Source organism: Artibeus jamaicensis, unplaced genomic scaffold (assembly GCF_021234435.1).
Source record: "Artibeus jamaicensis isolate MK-2021 breed Jamaican fruit bat unplaced genomic scaffold, CSHL_Jam_final contig_2991, whole genome shotgun sequence".
Lineage (NCBI taxonomy): Eukaryota > Metazoa > Chordata > Mammalia > Chiroptera > Phyllostomidae > Artibeus > Artibeus jamaicensis.
Window position 1 is genome coordinate 24,898 of NW_026521682.1, and position 20,277 is coordinate 45,174.

Sequence of the window (20,277 nt, forward strand, 5' to 3'; positions counted from 1 at the left end):
TAGATGTAACTAAAGAAGAAAAGAGGCTATATTGGCCTTATGACATTTGGTCAGCACTGGAAATCTCACACTTGATTTTTCACAAAGCACCACAAAAGCTTCTGTAAGTTTATAGAGCAAATATTTCATTCATATCCTTCTCCATCTATAATTATTCTGGCCACATATTTCGGATGCTTCCATGTAATCCTCAAAACAATTTCAGTTACAGAGGAAGCACAATTCCACATATATACAAAAGAAAAATAATAATTTGGGGGACAGATGAATGAAAGAATGAAGCACTAGATCCTGAATATGCATATGTAGGTAGAGGAAACCAGTGGGTGTCATTAGTTTGGGATTTGAAGGATTCAAAGGATCTGAAAAGAAAACTTTTTGGCTGAACAAAATAACTATGTTTCCTAAACCATAAAGACGAAGTTGATACTTATAATGGGCTTGAATAACTCCAATGAGATATGAATGTTTTCCAACTCACCAAAAAACTAATAAGAAAAGGCATTATTGTTCAAAAGTGGTGATTATCAGTTGCAAGTGAATAATTAGCACCTTGGTTGCCTCAAGAGACACATTATGAGAAACTATATTGGTAAAATGTAAGACAATAATACTCAAAATTCTTCAGAAAAATTAAAAACTGAGAAACCAACAAAGAGAAAGTTACTATAGTTAGTACATATATGTGCTACCCCATATGAATCAATATAACTTTGAATAAAAGTTTTATTTCTCTAAGATTCATTTTTCTTAGAAAATAAGAGCATTCTTAAACAGTATAGTGATGCAAATCAATTACTGATACACTACAAAAACAACTCTAAAATTTAGATAGGGACTATATGATGATACCACCTTATAACACCATTTATGAAATCTTCCTAAAAATCACTAATTGTCTGAAAGATCTCTTTATTGCTGCCTTCATCTCCTTATTCCTAAATGTGTAGATGACTGGATTTAAAAAAGGAGTGAGCACAGCATCAGAGAGTGCAAGAAACTTGTCCATCTGTGAATTGGGGTGTGGCCATGTATAGACAAATATGAAGGGTACAAAGGCCAAAAGCACCACAGTGATGTGAGCTGATAAAGTGGAGAGGGCCTTTGGTGAACCACCTGAGGAGTGTTTCCAAACAGTAAACAGGATGACAATGTAGCCAACGATGAGTGCAAAGAAAGAGACAGCAGTAATTACCCCATTATTGGCAAAGACCATGAACTGCAAGTTGTAGGTGTCTGTACAGGCCAGTCTGAGGAGCCGAGGGAGGTCACAGTAAAAGCTGTCAATTATATTAGGACCACAGAAGGGCAAGTTAATAATAAGTGCTAGTTGGAACAGTGAGTGAGTGATGCCAAGGGCACAAGCAACAACTGTAAACAAAATACACATCCGTGGGCTCATAATTGTCAGGTAGTGGAGTGGCTTGCAAATGGCCACATATCTGTCAAAGGCCATGGCCATGAGCAGCACCATCTCTGTAACACCAAGGAAGTGGATGAAGAAGATCTGAGCAATGCAGCCTCCAAAAGAGATGACTTTACGCTCTCTGAAGAGGTCATAAATCATCTTGGGGCCACCAGTGGAGCAGACTCCCAAGTCAATGAAGGAGAGACTGGCCAGTAGAAAGTACATGGGGGTATGTAAATGAGGATTAGTGGTCACAGAAAATATAATGAGGATGTTTGCAGTCATGCTTGCCACGTAGAGCACAGAGGAAAACACCAGAAGGACAAGCTGGATCTCCCATGAATGTGTGAGTCCCAGAAACACAAACTCAGACACAAATGAGTGATTTCCCCCTTCCATTTATCCACCCAACTGGGCTGTGGCTGAAATTATGGGCACTAAGAAAATAAGAAAGAACTGATTATTCAGCATGATAGTGGTATTAATTATTTGCGTTTCACTATTCACCCTAAAAATGAAAACTATCTGGTTATTCAATTCTTCACACTTGTAAGATAATGATGGTGGTGGTGGTGATAGAAACATAAGTCAAGACATCATATTATGATTATAACTACAGCATAATCTCATATACACTAAAATTATAGAAGAATTAGGCAAGTACCTGCAGCAAAAACAGAATACACAAGCAAGAAAGTATACTTACTTGCGAAGGCAGACAGACAGTTAGTAAAAGCAAATTTATTTCATTACCTCCAAAGGGAAATTAGATAGTTATACATATTATATCTTACCTTGCTTTCCCATATTAAAAAATTTCATCTTCCTTTCATAGCCATTTTTTATATTCTCCTTTCCATAAAATTTACTTTTATAGCATAAGGTTGGGGAAAAACTGTTGTGTTTCAATGGATCATTATTTAGGAATAAGAGCTTCTGAATCATGAGACGGGACTCAATTCAGAAAAAAACAAACAATAAGATAGGATGCAGACTGAGTTTGAGATCAATGAAACTACACAATATTAACATCAGAACGAGGCACCTGGAGTAAAAGAGGGAGTATATGGGCCTTATCAAAGATAGAATTTCATTCTTTTTCAAGTCAGATTAGGTTTATTTCTCTTCCAAATATTCCCATTTAGTTTCATTATAGAAAAAAATATGTAATGTAATATTTCCTGTATTAACCTTTTTTTAAGAATCTACTTCAGTAGTATGAAGTATATTCATACTGTTTTGGAAAGATCTTCAGAACATTTCCATCTTGCAGCTCTGACACTCTATACCCATTAAACAACAACATCCTTCACCCAGCCCCCAGCCCCTGGTAATCACCAGCCTACTTTGTTTCCATAAATTTGACTACATTAGGTACCTCATATAACTGAGATCATACTGTATTTGTTTTTCTGTGATTTGTTTATTTCACTTACCATAACATCCTTAATGTTCACCCACTGAATGTTATCATTTTTTGAAGTGCTATCAAAATTTTATAGAGCACTCTACTGGCCACACTATTCAATAACTCTCTGGAGACTATACTTGGTTCTGAAAGGCTTTATCCAAGCCTAGGATATATATAAATATTGGGAATTTACCCTACTTTCTGCCAAAGCATATGCCTGTATTACCACAAAGAATGTTAAATACATCCGCAGAACAGCTTCTATGCATTCACATATATTAAGGTGCCTATGACCAGCATTTGGAAGCATTTAAATCTTAAGTTTTCCTTCACCAGGGCCTCAGCCTCACCCACGTACTCCCTTTTCCAGTTCAGCAGTGCCTCCATTCTTTTAAGGTATTCAGGTATTACATCCTTCCCTTTACTGTAACCTGCTCTCATATTTGATACTACCCTGCTTATTGGTATCTATTTCATGCATGTATGTTGTGCCTTCAGGATCACTTATACTTTTAAGCCATAGTCCATTTTGAAATCAAAAGAATGTCAAATAACAATATAAGGGAGCAAAACAGAACTTTCTCCTTAGCTTGATCACATGCACCTAAAGGAGGTACTGAAGGTTTGCTGCCCTTTTAGTTTGGAGTATGTTTATGTATGGAAGGGGAATGGATGTTGGGGTGCAGATGAGTCCACTGCTCTGTGTCCAAATACCCACCAAAGTCAATTCCAAGTAGAGAGTGAGCCTTGAACACAGCTCCTGAAGCTTTATTCCCTTAGAAGGTGCCGGGATGCAGAAGAATAGGTTTACTAACATCCTTCTCCTTTTGCAGAGTCAGCTCCAGAAAACTGAAGGATCTTTTCACCAAAACATGCATGTCAAGTGAATGTTCTCATGCATCCTAAAATACCCTCTGCTCCCAAACTTCCAGAAGTTCTCACTATGACCTAACTCCAATTCTGCCTCACCACTACCAAGCTGAGTCTCTCCATACTCAATTAAATCAAATCACTTTACTGTCACTTTCTCAGCCTACAACCCAGTGGTAAGAGGCCTACTTCTTTAGTCTCATGTTCTGCGGTCATCAGAAATTTGTAAGTCTGGACGGGGGAACAGGGAACCACCTGTGATCTTCATGGTGGGAGACACACATATGCTGAAGAGGACTGGGAGGTAAAAATGCATGGGTGAGAGACTGGGGCACTGAAAGAGGGTCAGAGACATCCATCAAGTGATGAAAAACGTGTAGGCTTGTCTGGGGGGAAATAAGCACCCAATAGAATCGTATCAACACTTCAATCTAAGAAGGACCTGGTCCAAACTGACCATTATTCAAATGAAAAATCTGAGAGTCAATAATGTAAGCTGCATTGCTCATAGTCACACTAGTGCCAGAACTGGGGACCAGAGCCCAGGTCTCGGGATTCCTAATCCAGAAATTTCAGATCCTGTAGAAAATAACTTAAGAAAGAAGGGTAAAAATCAAAATTAAAAATGTAATTTTTGTTAGAAGAACTCAAGAGATAAAGATGATAGCTTCCGTCACAGTTAATAGGCTTACGCGATTAATGCATGTGGAAAACGGTTTTTTTAGGAAGTGGAATGCATGACCATGTGACTCTAGGAGGTCCACAAGCAATTCAGTCTTTGTGCCCAAGGGGGTCTTCAAGCTACGGTGATGGTATCAGAGCCATTGTGCATCAGGGAGGATATTCCTGTGATGCAGATAAAGAATTGTTGATCAACAGATAAAGATGTACTAGGAAAATCATGGCGGTACTCCAACTCTTATCCAGTCAAATGTTTTGCCAAACCCCCTACCTACTCTTTCTTCTTATGAAATGAACAGCTTGAGATGAGATGGTCAGGTGATAATGCACCATCTTCTCAGGTTGCCAACATCTGAATAGATTGAACACCTATAAAGATTCAATCCCTGTCTCTACTTACTGCTTCTGCTAGCAACGGGGGGCACAAATGGTAATATTTCCATGTTCAATTTGTTAAACTGACACAAAATGCCAACACTGATACAAACTATATGTTTTCGCCACTAAATTATTTGACATGCAACAAGAAGTAACTACAACAATAGACAAAGAGCAAGTAAATATCAGAAAACTATAAAATGTACATGGAAATAAGAATATTAATTGCCACAGTTCATTGAATGTTCAGTCTTCTTATTTTGGAGCGCATTTGGAAGGATATAACAATGGGAAAATATGAAGAACTATTGGTTATTGCACCATCATTTCTGCTTTTCTATATTTTACTCTCCTCAAAAGTCAGTAAAAGTTCTCCATTATGTTCTATCACTTTTTTGACATTTTCAGTTCATAATGGTCAAAAGGTATTTTTGTCTAAATTCTGTAAATCACAAACTCAACAAATCATTGTAAAGACATGAAATGCACACATAATTGGTATAATAAAAGGGAAGTATGCAATATATACCACACAAACAGTAGAAAATTATTTGTTGAATGTGTGAAAAAAAGCAATATATTTTCAAAGAAAGAACCAGTATCCTCTGGGAAGTTCAAGGATGTCAGGAAGAGGACGGAATGAGATCTATTCTTTTAAATATGAGTGGTAAACACCCTGGTCTGTAATGAGTAGTCTTCTGCTACAAACATAATGATTGAAAATTTTCAATTGTATGTCACCCAGAATTTATAAAAGGTGTGAAAGTTAGTCAATACTTGCAGAATGAGAAGAGACTCCAATACTCTCCTCTCACCAGCGGCCTTTCAAGTAGATTTTACCTGCAGAGAAAAATATTTCTCATCTCAAGCCCTGGCTGGTATACCTCAGTGGATTGAGCACAGGTCTGTGAACCAGAGGATAGCAGTTCAATTCCCAGTCAGGGCACATGCCTGGGTTGCAAGCCAGTTCCCTGCAGGCCAGTTCCCAGCAGGGGATGCACTAGAGGCAACCATACATTCATGTTTCTCTCCCTCTCTCCTTCCCATCTAAAGATAAATAAACAAATATTAAAAAACATATTTCTCATCTCAAAATTGATGGTAATCATAACTAATAATCTCTATATAGAGGCACCCCACTCTCCACAACATATACCTTGTTTAGAGATAGGAGGACACTTTCTTCTGTAAAACTACATCCAACACTCAGCTCATTTTCATGAAGCTTGTCAATATTCTGAGGTAGAGACTTCCGCCAAGATGGAGGTATAGGTGGATGTGCCATGCCTTCTCACACAACCAAGTTTAGGGACAACTAAATATTAGCAACAGAAAATGCAACCAGAACACAGAAAATTGAACTTTTTGGAAGTCCGTTAACAACAAATTCTTCAGCCTGACCGGTAAGGGGCGAAACCAGCGGCTGGTGAGGGGTTGCACAGGAGGACTCGGTCAGAGGGACTCAGGCGCGGAATCCAGACACGCGAATCCAGACGCAGGGTTGGACCTAGTGAGCCAGGGCAGGGTTGGACCTAGTGAGCGACCGAGCAAGCCACCAGGTGAGCGACTGCGGAGGAGACAGCAGGGAAGCGGTGCTGCGTGTTGACTGTGGTCGCCTATTTCTGTGCGAGCGGACAGGCAAGGGAGTGGGTGGTTGGACCAGGCCCCAGGCCCGGTGTCCCCCTGGCAAGCGGCTGTAGAGGGCGCCGCCATTTCCCCGCTCTGACCACGCCCCCACATACAGTGTCACAACCCAGCGACCTGGGAGTCCAAGGCACCACTTCTCACACTTAAAGGGCCAGAATAGACCAAAAATGTCGCAAGTTCTCAAAATCCCAGAGCCCATAGACCTAAGCGATGAAGAAATAGCAAAACTCTCAGACGCACAGTTTAAAACACTGGTCATCAGGATCCTCATAGAACTGGTTGATTATAGCCACAAATTAGAGAAAAATATGAAGGCGAAACTAATTGAAATGAATGGAAATGCACAGGAAACCAATAGCAATGAAAAGGAAACTGGGACTCAAATCAGTGGAGTGGACCAGAAGAAAGCAAATAAATAATGGCCAAACAGAAAAGAGTCAGGAAGCAAGAATTCAAAGAAATGAGGAGAGTCTTAGGAACCTCCAGGACATCTTTTAACGCTCCAATATCCGAATTATAGGGGTACCAGAAGGGGGAAAAGCACAGCCACCAGTGGAAAACTTATTTGCACAAATAATAAAGGAAAATTTCCCCAATCTGGCAAAGGAAATAGACTTCCAGGAAATCCAGGAAGCTCAGAGAGTACCAAAGAAGTTGGACCCAAGAAGGAATACACCAAGGCACATCATAATTACATTAGCCAAAATTAAAATGAAGCAGAGAATCCTAGAAGCAGCAAGAGCTAAGGGGACAGTCACCTACAAAGGAGTCCCCCTCAGACTGTCAGCAGATTTCTCAAAAGAGACCTTACAGGCAAGAAGGGGCTGGAAAGAGGTATTCCAAGTCATGAAATCCAAAGACCTACAACCAAGATTGCTCTATCCAGCAAAACTTTCATTTAGAATGGAAGGACAGATAAGGTGCTTCTCAGATAAGATCAAATACAAGGAGTTCATCATCACCAAGCCCTTATTATATGAAATGTTAAAGGGACTTATCTAAGAAAAAGAAGTTAAAGAAACATGAACAGTGAAAGGACAACAAACTCACAATTATTAACAACCACACCTAAAACAAAAGCAAACTAAAAGGACAGCTAGATCAGGAGTGGAAACACAGAAATGAAGATCTCAAGGAGGGTTAGCAACAGGGGAGTGGGAGGAGAAGGGGGGAGAAGGTACAGAAAATAAGTAGCATAGACAGTAGATAGAAAATAGATGAGGGGGCAAGAATAGCATGGGAAATACAGAATCTAAAGGACTTGAGACACATGGTCATAAACTAAAGGGGGGTAATGGTGGGGATGGGGGGTAGGGTGGAGGGGAATGAAGGGGGAATAGAACAACTGTAACAGCATAATCAATTAAAAAATAAATAAATAAATAAATAATATTCTGAGGTAGAAAGAAATAAGAGAAAAATTGGAAAAAGACTATGAAAAGAAAAAAGACACCAGGAAAACAAAAATTAGAAGAGATGTGCCCTATCACACTAAAAAGAAGAGTAAAAAGGGAAGCACAAAAGGACAGAGGAACAAAGTTCAGAAGGGTTCAGATAAAAGTAAGTAGGAGGATCCAGCTCCCACCTCTAGTGATTCAATTCACATAAGTAAACTCCTTCAGTAACTGCCCAGCCAGGTTCACACAATTTCTGTGGATAGTAATGAATGGAAAAATTGCTTTTCAAACTACAGTACAAATGTCAAAGTAAATACATTATTGCTGCTACTCTGATTTGAGAAGCCTACAGTAGAACTGTGAATATGTTGGGCTTTGAAGTATATCAGACTTGTTTTCAAATTCAAGCCCTACTATTTACTTTCTGTACGAACATGGGAAAGTTCCTGAACTCCCAGCGCCTCAGTTTCCTCATTTGCAAAGGAGATAACACCTCCCTTGCAGGATGTGGTGGGACCTAGATGATATGATGAATATAACTCATACCTAACACAGTACCTACCACAATGTGGAGCCCAATAAATGGTACCTGCTACATGGGAAGGACCAGCTGGCTGTATGTCCCAGATTTCAATTCCAGGTATTAAAAGGTTTTAAATTCTGACTCCATCATTCTGAGATCATTAGGTGGAGCTGCTTTTAAGATAGGTTTTCATGTCTGTGCTGGTGTCCAGTGGCTTGAAAATTTTCATTAGGAATAGTTTCCACAGAATTATTTTGCTCCTCAGTGAAGATGCGTTCAGGGCTTGCTTTGTAAGTTTGTGCTCTGACACACACTTACACCTTGTCATTTCCCCAACTACTCCTCTCCCTGCAGCCAAATCCATAGATAAATTCTCACAGAAATATTTTGGCCGCTTTCCTGATCAACTCTGATAACACTGGTCATTTGTAACTTTTGCAGTGGGTGGGGAGGGGTTGCTCATGGAATTTCCAAAGGAGGCAAATACTCAAATGCCTGCTTCTCAGTAAATAAGATTTTTGCAAAACACACCCCCAAAAAAACAAAAATTCACTTCAAAACTACCATCTTTTTGTCAAGATCCACTGAACATTCTTTAGCCATAGGTTTTGCTAACTCTGGACAAATGTAAAACACATAGTTTATGCATGTCAAACAGTCACTTATGGAAACAGATAGTAACTCAGGCCAATGTAGTCTTAGTTCTACTTATTCCTATTCTACCATGCCTTCTTATTTATTTGATTAATTAAAATCTGTTTACTGAGTATCTGTTCTGTGTTAGTTGCTCAGAAAGACATTGCATGTCTAACACGCTCAGTAAATGTCCAGCAGGCACAGTAAAATGAATGCCACAGGCAGGAATACCTGAGCAAAGTGGAGGAAGAAAACTACAACTCTGGTGATCAGAGAAGACAAAGTGGTAAATGTGGCTCTGAGAAGAGCTATTATAATATTTAAAGATAAATTTGGAAGAATCATATCAAGCAGATGACAATATGAGAAATAACATGTAAATCCAAGATACTCTGGGATAATGGTGAGAAGTACAAGTTGCCTGGAGAATAGAAATTGTTTAAAAGAACAGTGGAAAATACAATGAGAAAGAAGGCTGAGACTCTTTTAAAAACTACCTCATCCTCTAACTTAATAAAATTGAGAATTGTTTCAAAAAAAGAAAAGAAAGCAAGAACTTGGGAGCAAGGACTTAATGAGACTGGTGCTTAAGGAATGGGACTTGCTTCAGGGCCATGGATAAACTGGAAAGAAGGCACAAGAAAGAGAAGCCCCACTGAGACACTGCTGTCATGGAGCAGATCTGACCAGAGAACATCTTTACCACATTACCAAAACCATCTCTCTCCTTAGAACAGAGACATGTTGCTTTCTGATTTTCTCACTATTTTCATTCCTGTCACCTGCCTGATTTGCCAAAGGGACTAAGACACCATTGTCACTAAGATGCAAAATATTGCATCAGGCTTGTTTTAAAATTCAAGCCCTACTATTTACTTTCTATACAAACATGGGAAAGTTCCTGAACTCCCAGAGCCTCAGTTTCCTCATTTGCAAAGGAGATAACACCTCCCTTGCAGGATGTGGTGGGAACTAGATGATATGATGAATATAACATACCTAACACAGTACCTACCACAATGTGGAGCCCAATAAATGGTACCTGCAACATGGGAAGGACCAGCTGGCTGTATTCCCCCCAAAACTCAACCAGATCCTATTCAGTGTCATTACAGACACACACACAAATAGCTGTATAAAACAGTGTCACAGTAAGAAAGGAAGTTAATTACAGTCCCCGGGGACAATGACCAAGTGATGCTCCATAGATCTAGGACTGCCAAACTGAGAATACTTGGCCTGGAGGGTCATTGCTGATGACCGTTTTGGTTTTCCAAGACTAACTAAGCAGGGAGGCTGTTAATGAGAGGAAGTAAGAGGTTTGTAATTTTCTCTTGACAAAGAGGCTTTCTGCCACATTCTAGAACTCTTTTTATTATATAGTGACTGAAATGCACTCTACAGCAAAATATAAAGTAATTTTTTCTAGTTTCAAATAATTTTTTAATTTTATTTACTTATTTTTCAAGTACAATTTTTTGTCTATTTCTCCCATCCCAGCCTCCCCTTGCCCCATGCTCCCCACCTCCCTCCCATTTCCACCACCCTTAGTTCTCATCCCTGTGTCCTTCCTATTTATTCCTCCAAATCCCTCCCCGTTTTTCTCCTTAAATTTCCTTCCCTCTCCCCTCTGGTCACTCTCCCCTTGTTCTCTATTTCAGTGTCTTTGCTTTTATTCTGCTTGCTTGTTTTGTTGTTTAGTTTCCTGTTAAAGGTGAGATTATATGGTAAATCATGTTATGAGGACTTCAAAAGTATATACTCATCATTTGAAAATACAGAATACTGCTTTTAAAGGCTTGAGGACAGAATTATTGAGTTTTCTTTTAAAATAAAAGTATTTAAAGTAGTAAAAATAAAGAGATTTTGGAAATCAATCATTTTGTATGTTACCTCAGAACAGCAATGAAGAGTATTGTTATCACTGCATAATTTCAATCTACATACAATATTAAACCAAATTCTATAGCTAATAAAAGTAAGCTTAGTCTTTGAATTTAGAATTTCAAAGTTCTTTCCTGTTCTTCTCTGCAGCACACCTCTGTGTCAAAGTACAGAATAGTAGTTCAACATTGCCTATGTTCATTTATTTTAGAAGCCAAAAACTGAATATCACAGAAAAACAACAGTAAAGGAAACTGACTGCCCTATCACTTGTCAAAACAATGGATACAGAATTCTATCTTAAGAGGACAGAAGAGAAAATGTGTCTTTTCCCTTCTAAAGATAAAGTAACAAAGATGTATCCAATCCTTACCTCTTTCATTGTAACTCTTCCCACCTGTGCACTCAACAACCACTCCAGTTTTTGCCCTCTATCCTATCTATATCATCCACGTCTTTCTTCCTATTACATCTATTTTTACATATCACCTGTCTTAAAAAGCCCTCTTTCTATGCACAACAATGAGAAAGAAGAGAAAAAGAAATATCAAAGAAGTAATAGCTGTCACTCTCATATGATACAAGTGATCAAAAAGGTATAGACTAAGAAAAAGGCAGGGACTTAGTGCTGGGATACTTATTATTGGTGGCATTAAAAGGAGCAGGTGAAGCCAAATAGTAAAGACAAAATCAAAACTGTAAGGAGGTAAAGAATAATGACAAAATAGAGAAAACTAAATTAAAAAGGACAAAGTTTCAGTAATGCAGACAAGGAGATTTTGGACAGAAAAGTATAAAAATAACACATTATTCAAGATTCTTGAAGGTGAGCATCATCGACTTGGACAAACGCCAGCTGGAATACATTTGTGACACCACTCACTCATGCTCAGGAACTTAATGAGAACTTCAGAAAAGTACATTTGTTTGACTTATGAGCACAATGGAATATCAAAAGAGATAGAAATTCATGGGTGCTAAAGGTCACATTGAAATTGTCTCACCAAATTACAATCTGGCCAATGCAGCAAGTGAAGTCAAAGATGAGCTGACATGCAGAGAAAGTGGAATATGGATCAGAGATTTTAAAAGCAGGGACTGTAATTGTCAGCCCATGGTAACCCCTCTTTCTCCAATATCTTTATTCTTTTGCGTGGATTCCCATTTTAAAAATTCAACTTCACTTTCTTTCATGTGCTTTTCTCTACACATTTGCCCTGAAACTTCACTCCTATATAATTTCTGCTTCCACTCATTTTGTTACATTTTCCTCTCTGGAAGCAAGGGACCTAGAAGAGTCTTCTTGGGATAGAGCATAGTCCAACAGCCCTCCCCCTCTTCACCACCACCACCTACCTAACTGGCAACATGCTCAGGGAGTCAGAGAAGTTCCACAACCCAAATTTTCTCCTGTGCACAAGCATTGCCCACATCCTCTCACCCTCCCACCCTGAGAAAAGAGGCTATATAAACACTGCTATTTTGAGAGAGGTGGCTAATTAGCTATATAGAAGGTGGTGACCAAGCTATGCATTAGAGTTCTGGGATTCTCAGAATGAGATCATCAGACCAAGGGAATAGTCTCATAGGATTGTGAAGAAGTGAGTGTATAATTGTATTTTTTACATATTATTCATCTTTATTTTATGATGTGGCCCAGGGAAATGTCTAACAAAGAGGAAAAACATGTTTTCTTATTTTTAAATAGAAAAAGTCCAAAACTTTACTACAAAAACACTTGTAGAACAGTATATGGGACATGTGGACAACAACTAAGGGGGGTGGAAATGGGAGTGAAGTGGGGACACTGAGAGGGGTGGGCTGGGATGGGAGTAAAAGGCAGAAAACTGTAGTTGAACAACGATTAAATAGTTTTTTTAATTAGGCATTAAAAAAAGAAATACTGACACACTTTACTTTCTTGTGTGTTCAAGTGACCAAACAACAAGGAAGAGAAGTAGCCGTGAATAAAACTGAAAGACTTGCAGGAACATAACCCAGAACAGAAACAGGTTAGAGGTCAAACAAGGTGATAAACAGAAATGAAGATGAAGAGATGTGTTCACAAACACTTTAATTCCTGGAAAAATTATTGAATATCATCAAAAGAATTGCTAGAGTGCCAAAACATAAGATAATTCACCTATATACAGTTAGCACAATGACACACAATTAAAAAGTGTGATAAGATTATTTACTTCAAACTGAGGCCCAAAATAAAATTTTATTTCATATTAATGATAAAAATAATAAAATAAGATAAAATACATTTTAAATAATAGAGTATAAATTAATAATTATAGACATAAACTTCCCCTACACTAGTAATTCAAATATCACAGAGACAGTACAATAAAAAAAATAGAAAAAAAGACAATTCTTAAAGGAAAAAATTAAGTGTTCAGTAAATATATAAAATGTACAAAACTTTGATATAAAAAGTTTGGAGTATTTATTTCTACATTATAGGAAGGCAAAGGCTCCCAAGTATCATCTAGGAAAATGTTCTTCAGTCACCCCACTCCTAAGCATTGATTAAAAAATATAATGAGAGACTTTGAAATTAAGAACAATCTGACAGTAACCAGAGGGGTGATGGGAGGGGATAATGTAGAGAAGGAGGGAAGGGTTTTCAGGAACAACTATAAAGGACACGTGTGCAACACATTGTTTCATTCAAATGTAGATTGTAATGAACAAAATAAACTAACAAGCAAAAGACAGACAGACTCAGAGAAAGCAGGCTGACAGCTGTCAGGGGCAGGGAGGGTGTCTATGTGGGTGCAGGTATTGAGCAAAAAGAAAAAGAAAAAGGAGGTAAATACCTGGGGACACAGACAATAGTGTGCTGGTTACCACAAGAAGAGAGAGAAGAATGGGAGGAGGGTACAGAAGAGATAACTGGTGATGGACAGAGATTTGACTTCAGGTGGTTAACACACAATACAGTGTTCAAATGATACAATCTGATTAACCAAAGTCACCCTGATATATTTAATTTTTGAAAAAGACCAGCATTACTCTGATACTAAACCAGAAATGGCACTTTACAAAATCCAACATTCATTCCTGATTTTAAAATCATTCAACAGGACTTCTGGTAAATGTGGAGGCAAAGGTAAGCATACTTCACATTTTTGTACAACTAGAGAAAAAAATGACACCTAAACTATAAAACAAATATCACCCAGATTTTCAGAAAATCAAACTGTATGGAAGTATGACAACCAAAGATTTAAAGAAACCACATTCATCTAGATGGGGAGGAGGGGAAAAGACCTGGAGATGTTAAGTGGCACAGAGAGGCTCAGAGCAGTGGAGAGGCACAGAGACGTGAGGAGATGTGGAGTGGTGCACAGAGGTGAGGTAATGTGCAATGGGCAGTCCCACATCCACATGTGGTGGAAAAAAATCAGAAAGGCAACTCAGCTACTGAGGGATCCCACCCCAAATCAAACCACTCAGCCAACGGTTCTCGCACCAGGAAGAGAAGGCCCCATAACTTCTGGTTACAAAACCAGTGAACATTGAGGTGGTGAAAGAAACTGTGGTATTCTCAAGAGACTCTTCTTAAAGGGCCTGCAATGGACTTAGGACTCACTCAGACCCACCCCTCTGGGATTGAGCAACAGGGCAACAGCAAGAAGAGCATCAGTGGTGTATGGGAAGAAAGTGCAGAGACAGGCAAAAGGGCAACTGCCAGGACACAGCTTCCTCCTAGGCAAAACTTCTGAGACCAGACAGTGGCACTGTCATCTCTGTGAGCCCTCCCTCACACAGAGCAACACAGTGGTGACACGGGTCCTGCTGCCCTGGTGATTACCTAAGGATCTACCCCACACATTTTACAGATACACTTTCCTACAATAGATCACGCTACTAAGGGAGTCAAAGCAGCTCTACCTAACACACAGAAACAAAAGCAGCCAGGCTGCCAAAATGAGGACACAAAGAAATATGGCCCAAATGAAAGAACAGAATAGAGCATCTCAAAGAGAACTAAACAAAATGAGGATAAGCAACCTATCAGTTGTACAGTTTAAAACACTGGTTATCAGGAAGCTCAAGGGAACTCATTGGGTAGTGCAACAGCATGAAAGGACCCAGGCAGAAAAGAAGGTTATGTTAAGTGAAATAAAGGAAAGTCTATGGGGAACCAACAGTGCAAGGGATAAAACTGACATTCAAATCAATGATTTAGAACACAAGGGAGTAAAAAGCACTCAATCAGAAAAGCAAAAAATAAAATAATTCAAAGTTGAAGATAGGCTAAGGAGCCCCTAGGACATCCTCAACATACCAACACCAAATGATAAGGGTGCTGAAAGGAGAAGAGGAAGCACAAGAAATTGAATACTTCATTGAAAAAACAATGAATGAAAAATTCCCTCATTTGGTGAAGGAAATAGACATACAAGTCCAGGAAGCTCAGAGATTCCCTAACAAAATGGACCCAAACAGGACCACATTAAGACACATCATGATTAAGGAGACTAGCGGAAGATGGCGTGGGAGTAGGGTGGAGCAGATTCTAGCTCCTGTACTCGTGGGTGAAAATTCTGGCATATCTGTAGAAAAGCAGCGCACTAATCCATCCGTTATCCAGCATTTGTGAAATTAAAAGAACAGAGACTGTGACGGATGCTGAAACACCAGAAAGCGGCAGGTCAGTGGGGTCTTGGGGACCAAAGTAAAGACAAAGCAGCAGTGGGGACTGGCGCCCCTGGGCCAGGTGGCCCCAGTGCTGCCTCTACAGCCAGGGTCCAGAGCCATCAGTCTGAGACCAATACCAGAGAGGTCTACCACAGGAGCCTGGGCACCCAGCGGCCCCAGTGGCCACCAGTATGGGCCAGCAGCTCCCCTCCTGCCCATATAAGCAAAACTGGACAACACGGGGCAGAGACCTGTCTGCTTGCCTGCTTGCATTATCAGGGAGGGTTACAAAGACACAGGGCCCGATTCAAATGCAGACTCTGTGGTCGCAAGCCTGGGAGAACTGAGAGACGCATTGGCCTCACTGGTCTCGCTGGGGACTGGGCTGGATTGAGAGGCACGCTATCTGGAGAGTTTTTTTTTCGGGGGGGTTGTTTTTTTTTATTATTGAAAGTGGACTGAGGTGTTCTCTTGCCAGGGAAGCGTGGCTTGCTTCCCATCTGGCCTTGCAGCGAGCCAGGGGTAAAGTGGAGGCATTTGGGGGCTAGACACAGGACTGGGAAGTGCCCTGCCAGTTTCTCGGGTCCCAGACAGCCTGGTGGAAGTGGAGGCCTCTGAGCCACCGCCAGGGGACTGGGAAGTGTACTGGGAAGCGCACTGCCGGTTTCCCCAGTCCCAGAAGGCCGGGTGGATGAGCTTGCGGGCACAGAGAATTCGGGGCCAGCACCGCAGGACCGGGAAGTGCCCTGCCGGTTTCGCTGTCCCAGACTGCCCAGCAAGTGTGCGGGTGCCCACACCCCAATCTGGTAGCATGGCTGGTGCCCGCACTTGCCCCGGCATCCCAGCCCACAGACAGATCCTTTGGCAACCAGAAAAACCAGTCAGGACAGTTTCAAACCAACAAGGGAAGGATTTCTCTATTATTATTGTTGTTATTGTTTTTGTGTTATTATTGTTGCTGTTTGCTTGTTTGTTTGTTTTGGGTATTTTTAATTTTTTCTGGTTTTTTCCCTTTTTTTTAGTTACTTTTTTGTGTATTAGTTTAGTAACCTTATATATTTTTTAATTTTATCACTGCTTTATCTTTCTATACTTTGTTCCTCTCCTTTCTTTTTCCCTGTTTTAGTCCTTCTTCCTTTCCTCTTAAACTCATCACTTTGGCCTCCCCTCTCCTGCATTTTTGTTTGATTGTTTGTTGCTTTGTTTCCTTTTACCCACAAGAGACACAAACAACTAGGAACTGTGAAAAGACCAGAATGGGACCCAAAGAGGGGGCATCTCAACAGTAGAGACAGAGAGACAAATTTCACTTTCCTATAGCAGAGAAGCCACAAGGAGTTGCATATTTTTTCATTATTTTCACCTTTTTTATATTTTAATAATATCTCTGTATTCCTCCTCTTTCTGTAGAGGCTTCTCAGTCTCGAATAGTTATATTGTAGTATTAGACAGGCTCCCCCTGTCCGTTCCTCCACAGTGCTTTGCTAATCCTCTAAACTCCACGCCACTTGTTTTCCTTTAGCACACTACCTAAAGCTCTATACCCCCTACTCAGACAGATCACATAGAGATTGTTATATGAGTGCTGCTTTAATATTAGTGCGAATAAGCTGATCTATACAACAGTAAATACTTCACAACACATCTCCCAGATCTTAGCTCATTGTACAGGTCCCTGAATTCTATCACTGTAGTGATTAACTCTATTTGCTCACATACTACACCTATATACCGTTCCTTACATTCACCTTACCTCATAATCTGATCATCTGAAACCTCACTGCTTTCTAGTTACAGCTAGCAAGACTTCCTTCCCCAACAAGAGGATTATCTTTTGTCCATCCTCTCATAAAAGTGGCAAGTTGGGCTGAAGACTATATATTGTGTTGGGTTAACACAATATATAGTCTAAAGATCGCCTATCTACTCTCTACTAGCTGTGACTGTAAATATTATAAAAAAAACTCTTCTGCTGTCATAAACCATTTTGCCTCCTTCTATATTGATTACACATACACAATAAAAGGAGTAGGTAGAAACAGAGAACATCAAGATACCTGAAGGAGTCTACACCACTGAAATTCAAAGGCATTATACCACAGAGGTTCACAGCATAAACCCAGGGAGTCAGAACAGATCAATTTTAGAAGCTGAGGCTAACAAGAAGAGGCTCACAAACAATGTGAAGACAAAGAAACAATCCCCAAATAAAAGAAAAAGCAGAGGCTTCAGAAAGAATGTTAGATGAAATAGAGGATAACCAATTATCAGATAGTGAATTCAAAGCACTGGTAGTCACAAAGTTCAAAGAGCTCACAATGAGCTACCAAGAACTACAGGGGAGCTACATTGATCTCACCGCAAACTATATGAACATGAAAAAGGAAATAGAAACTATCAACAAGGGACAAGAGGAAATGAAGAATACAATTTCTGAATTGAAGAACACAGTAGATAGTTTCAAAACTAGGATAGATAAGGCAGAGGATTGGATTAATGAGCTGGAGGACAAAGTAGAAGCATCTCATAGAAAGAGCAGGAAAATTAAAAGAAACTCAGAAAGAATGAAGAGGGATTAAGAGAAATACAAGACAATATGAACCATAATAATATCCAAATATAGGAATACCAGAAGGAGAAGAAGAAGAACAAGGGATAGAAAACATATTTGAAAGAGTAATTGGAGAAAATTTCCCTAAATTGATGAGAGAAAAAGTCTCACAAATCCAGGAATCACAGAGAGTCCCATTCAAGAGGAACCCAAAGAGGCCCTCTTCAAGACACATCATCATCAAAATAGCAAAATTCCAAGACAAAGACAGAATCTTAAAGGCAGCAAGGGAGAAAAAAGAAGTAACATACAAGGGAGCCCCAATAAGATTAGCTACTGATTTCTCAATGGAAACACTCCAAGCAAGAAGACAATGGCAAGAAATGTTCCAAGTAATGAGAAACAGAGGCCTACAACCAACACTACTTTACCCAGCAAGGCTCTCAATCAAGATAGAAAGCCAAATAAAGAGCTTCCAAGACAAAAGAAGTCTAAAAGAATATGTCTCCACCAAACCAGTCCTACAAAAAATACTAAAAGGACTGCTTTAAGGAAAGGAAGGAAAAATGAGAGACAGAGAGGAACACAGGTACAAAAACGGCAATGAATAAGTACCTATCAATAATAACCTTAAATATAAATGGATTAAATGTTCCAATCAAAAGACACAGAATAGCTGAATGAATAAGAAAGCATGACCCTCACATATGTTGCCTACAAGAGACCCACCTCAGGACAAAAGACAATCACAGACTAAAAGTGAAAGGCTGGAAGCAAATTTACTAAGCAAACAGACAAGAAAAAAAAAGCTGGGGTAGCAATTCTCATATCAGACAAAATAGACTTCAAAAAGAGGGCCATAAAGAGAAACCCAGAAGGTCACTTCATAATACTCAAGGGAAGAATCCACCAAGAAGAAATTAACATCGTAACTATATATGCACCAAATATAAGAGCACCCAAATATATCAAGAAAATCTTAGAGAACTTCAAGAAAGATATTGACAGCAACACAATTATAGTAGGAGATTTTAATACCCCACTATCAAAAATGGACAGATCTTCCAAACAAAATATCAACAAAAATATTGCAGCATTAAACAACAGCCTACCCTCTCCCCTCTGGGCGCTGCCCACTTGTTCTCTATTTCAGTGTCTTTGTTTTTATTCTGTTTGCTTGTTAGTTTTGTTGTTTAGGGAAGGGAATTTAAGGGGACAAATGGGGAGGGATTTTGAGGAACAAGTATGAAAGACACAGGAATGAGGACTGGGGGGAGGAAATGGGAGGGAGGTGGGGAGATGGGCGGGGGGGGGCTGGGATGGGAGAAATAGACAAAAAACTGTACTTTGTTGAGGTCCAAAACAGATGCTGAAAAGCGACAATCCCGAACGAGCCCCGGATAAAGTTAGGCTGACCAGGAACTAAAGTTAGGCTGACCAGGAGCAGGGAAATTTTTACTTCCTAAAAGGGCTAACTGCCAATTTTCCTAATAAGCCAATGGCAATCAGCTGTTTAGAGCTAGCCAATAGCTAACAGCCACATCTGCTTCTGTTCAAAGCTTGCTTGCATACCCCTATATAAGGACATAGCTGTAAGCGCTGGGGCGTGGCTCTCATCTGCAGCTCTCCTGAGCACAGTGTCCTCCGACACTCAGAGAGCTTGCCCCTGTGCAGGTAAAACTTGGCCAAAAAAGTAACATCTTGAACACTCTGAAAGTCTCCGAACCACTGTTTCTCGTGATGGCAGATGCAACATACTTGAAAAGTAACTAAATGAAATTTTTAAAAAAACAGCCTAGATGAAATGGACTTAACTGATATATATAGAGCCCTTCATCCCAAAGAAGCTAAATACACAGTCTTTTCAAATGCACATGGAACATTCTCAAAGATAGACCACATGATAGGGCACAAAACAAGCCTCAACAAATTCAAGAATATTGAAATCATACCAAGCATTTTCTCTGACCATAAGGGACTGAAACTGAAAACCAACCCCAAAGGAAAAAACCCAAAACACCCAAAATCATGGAGACTGAACGGTATGCTATTAAACAACGAATGGGTAAAGAATGAAATTAGGGAAGAAATCAAAAAGTTTCTGGAAACAAATGAAAACGATCTCACAACAACCCGAAACTTATGCGATACAGCCAAGGCAGTCCTGAGAGGGAAGTTTATAGCAATACAGGCCTACCTAAAAAAAACAGAAACATTTCAAACAAATGACCTTACTCT

General features: G+C 39.7%; 1 protein-coding gene across 1 annotated transcript; it reads right to left on the reverse strand.

Annotated features, from left to right (window-relative positions):
- Window positions 1-868: 868 nt before the first annotated feature.
- On the reverse strand, window positions 869-1,807 carry LOC119047813 (olfactory receptor 4F3/4F16/4F29-like). Its single transcript, XM_037143294.2, has one exon. The coding sequence runs from the start codon at window positions 1,805-1,807 to the stop codon at window positions 869-871; it is 939 nt and encodes a 312-aa protein (XP_036999189.2).
- Between the last annotated feature and the right edge of the window lie 18,470 nt (window positions 1,808-20,277).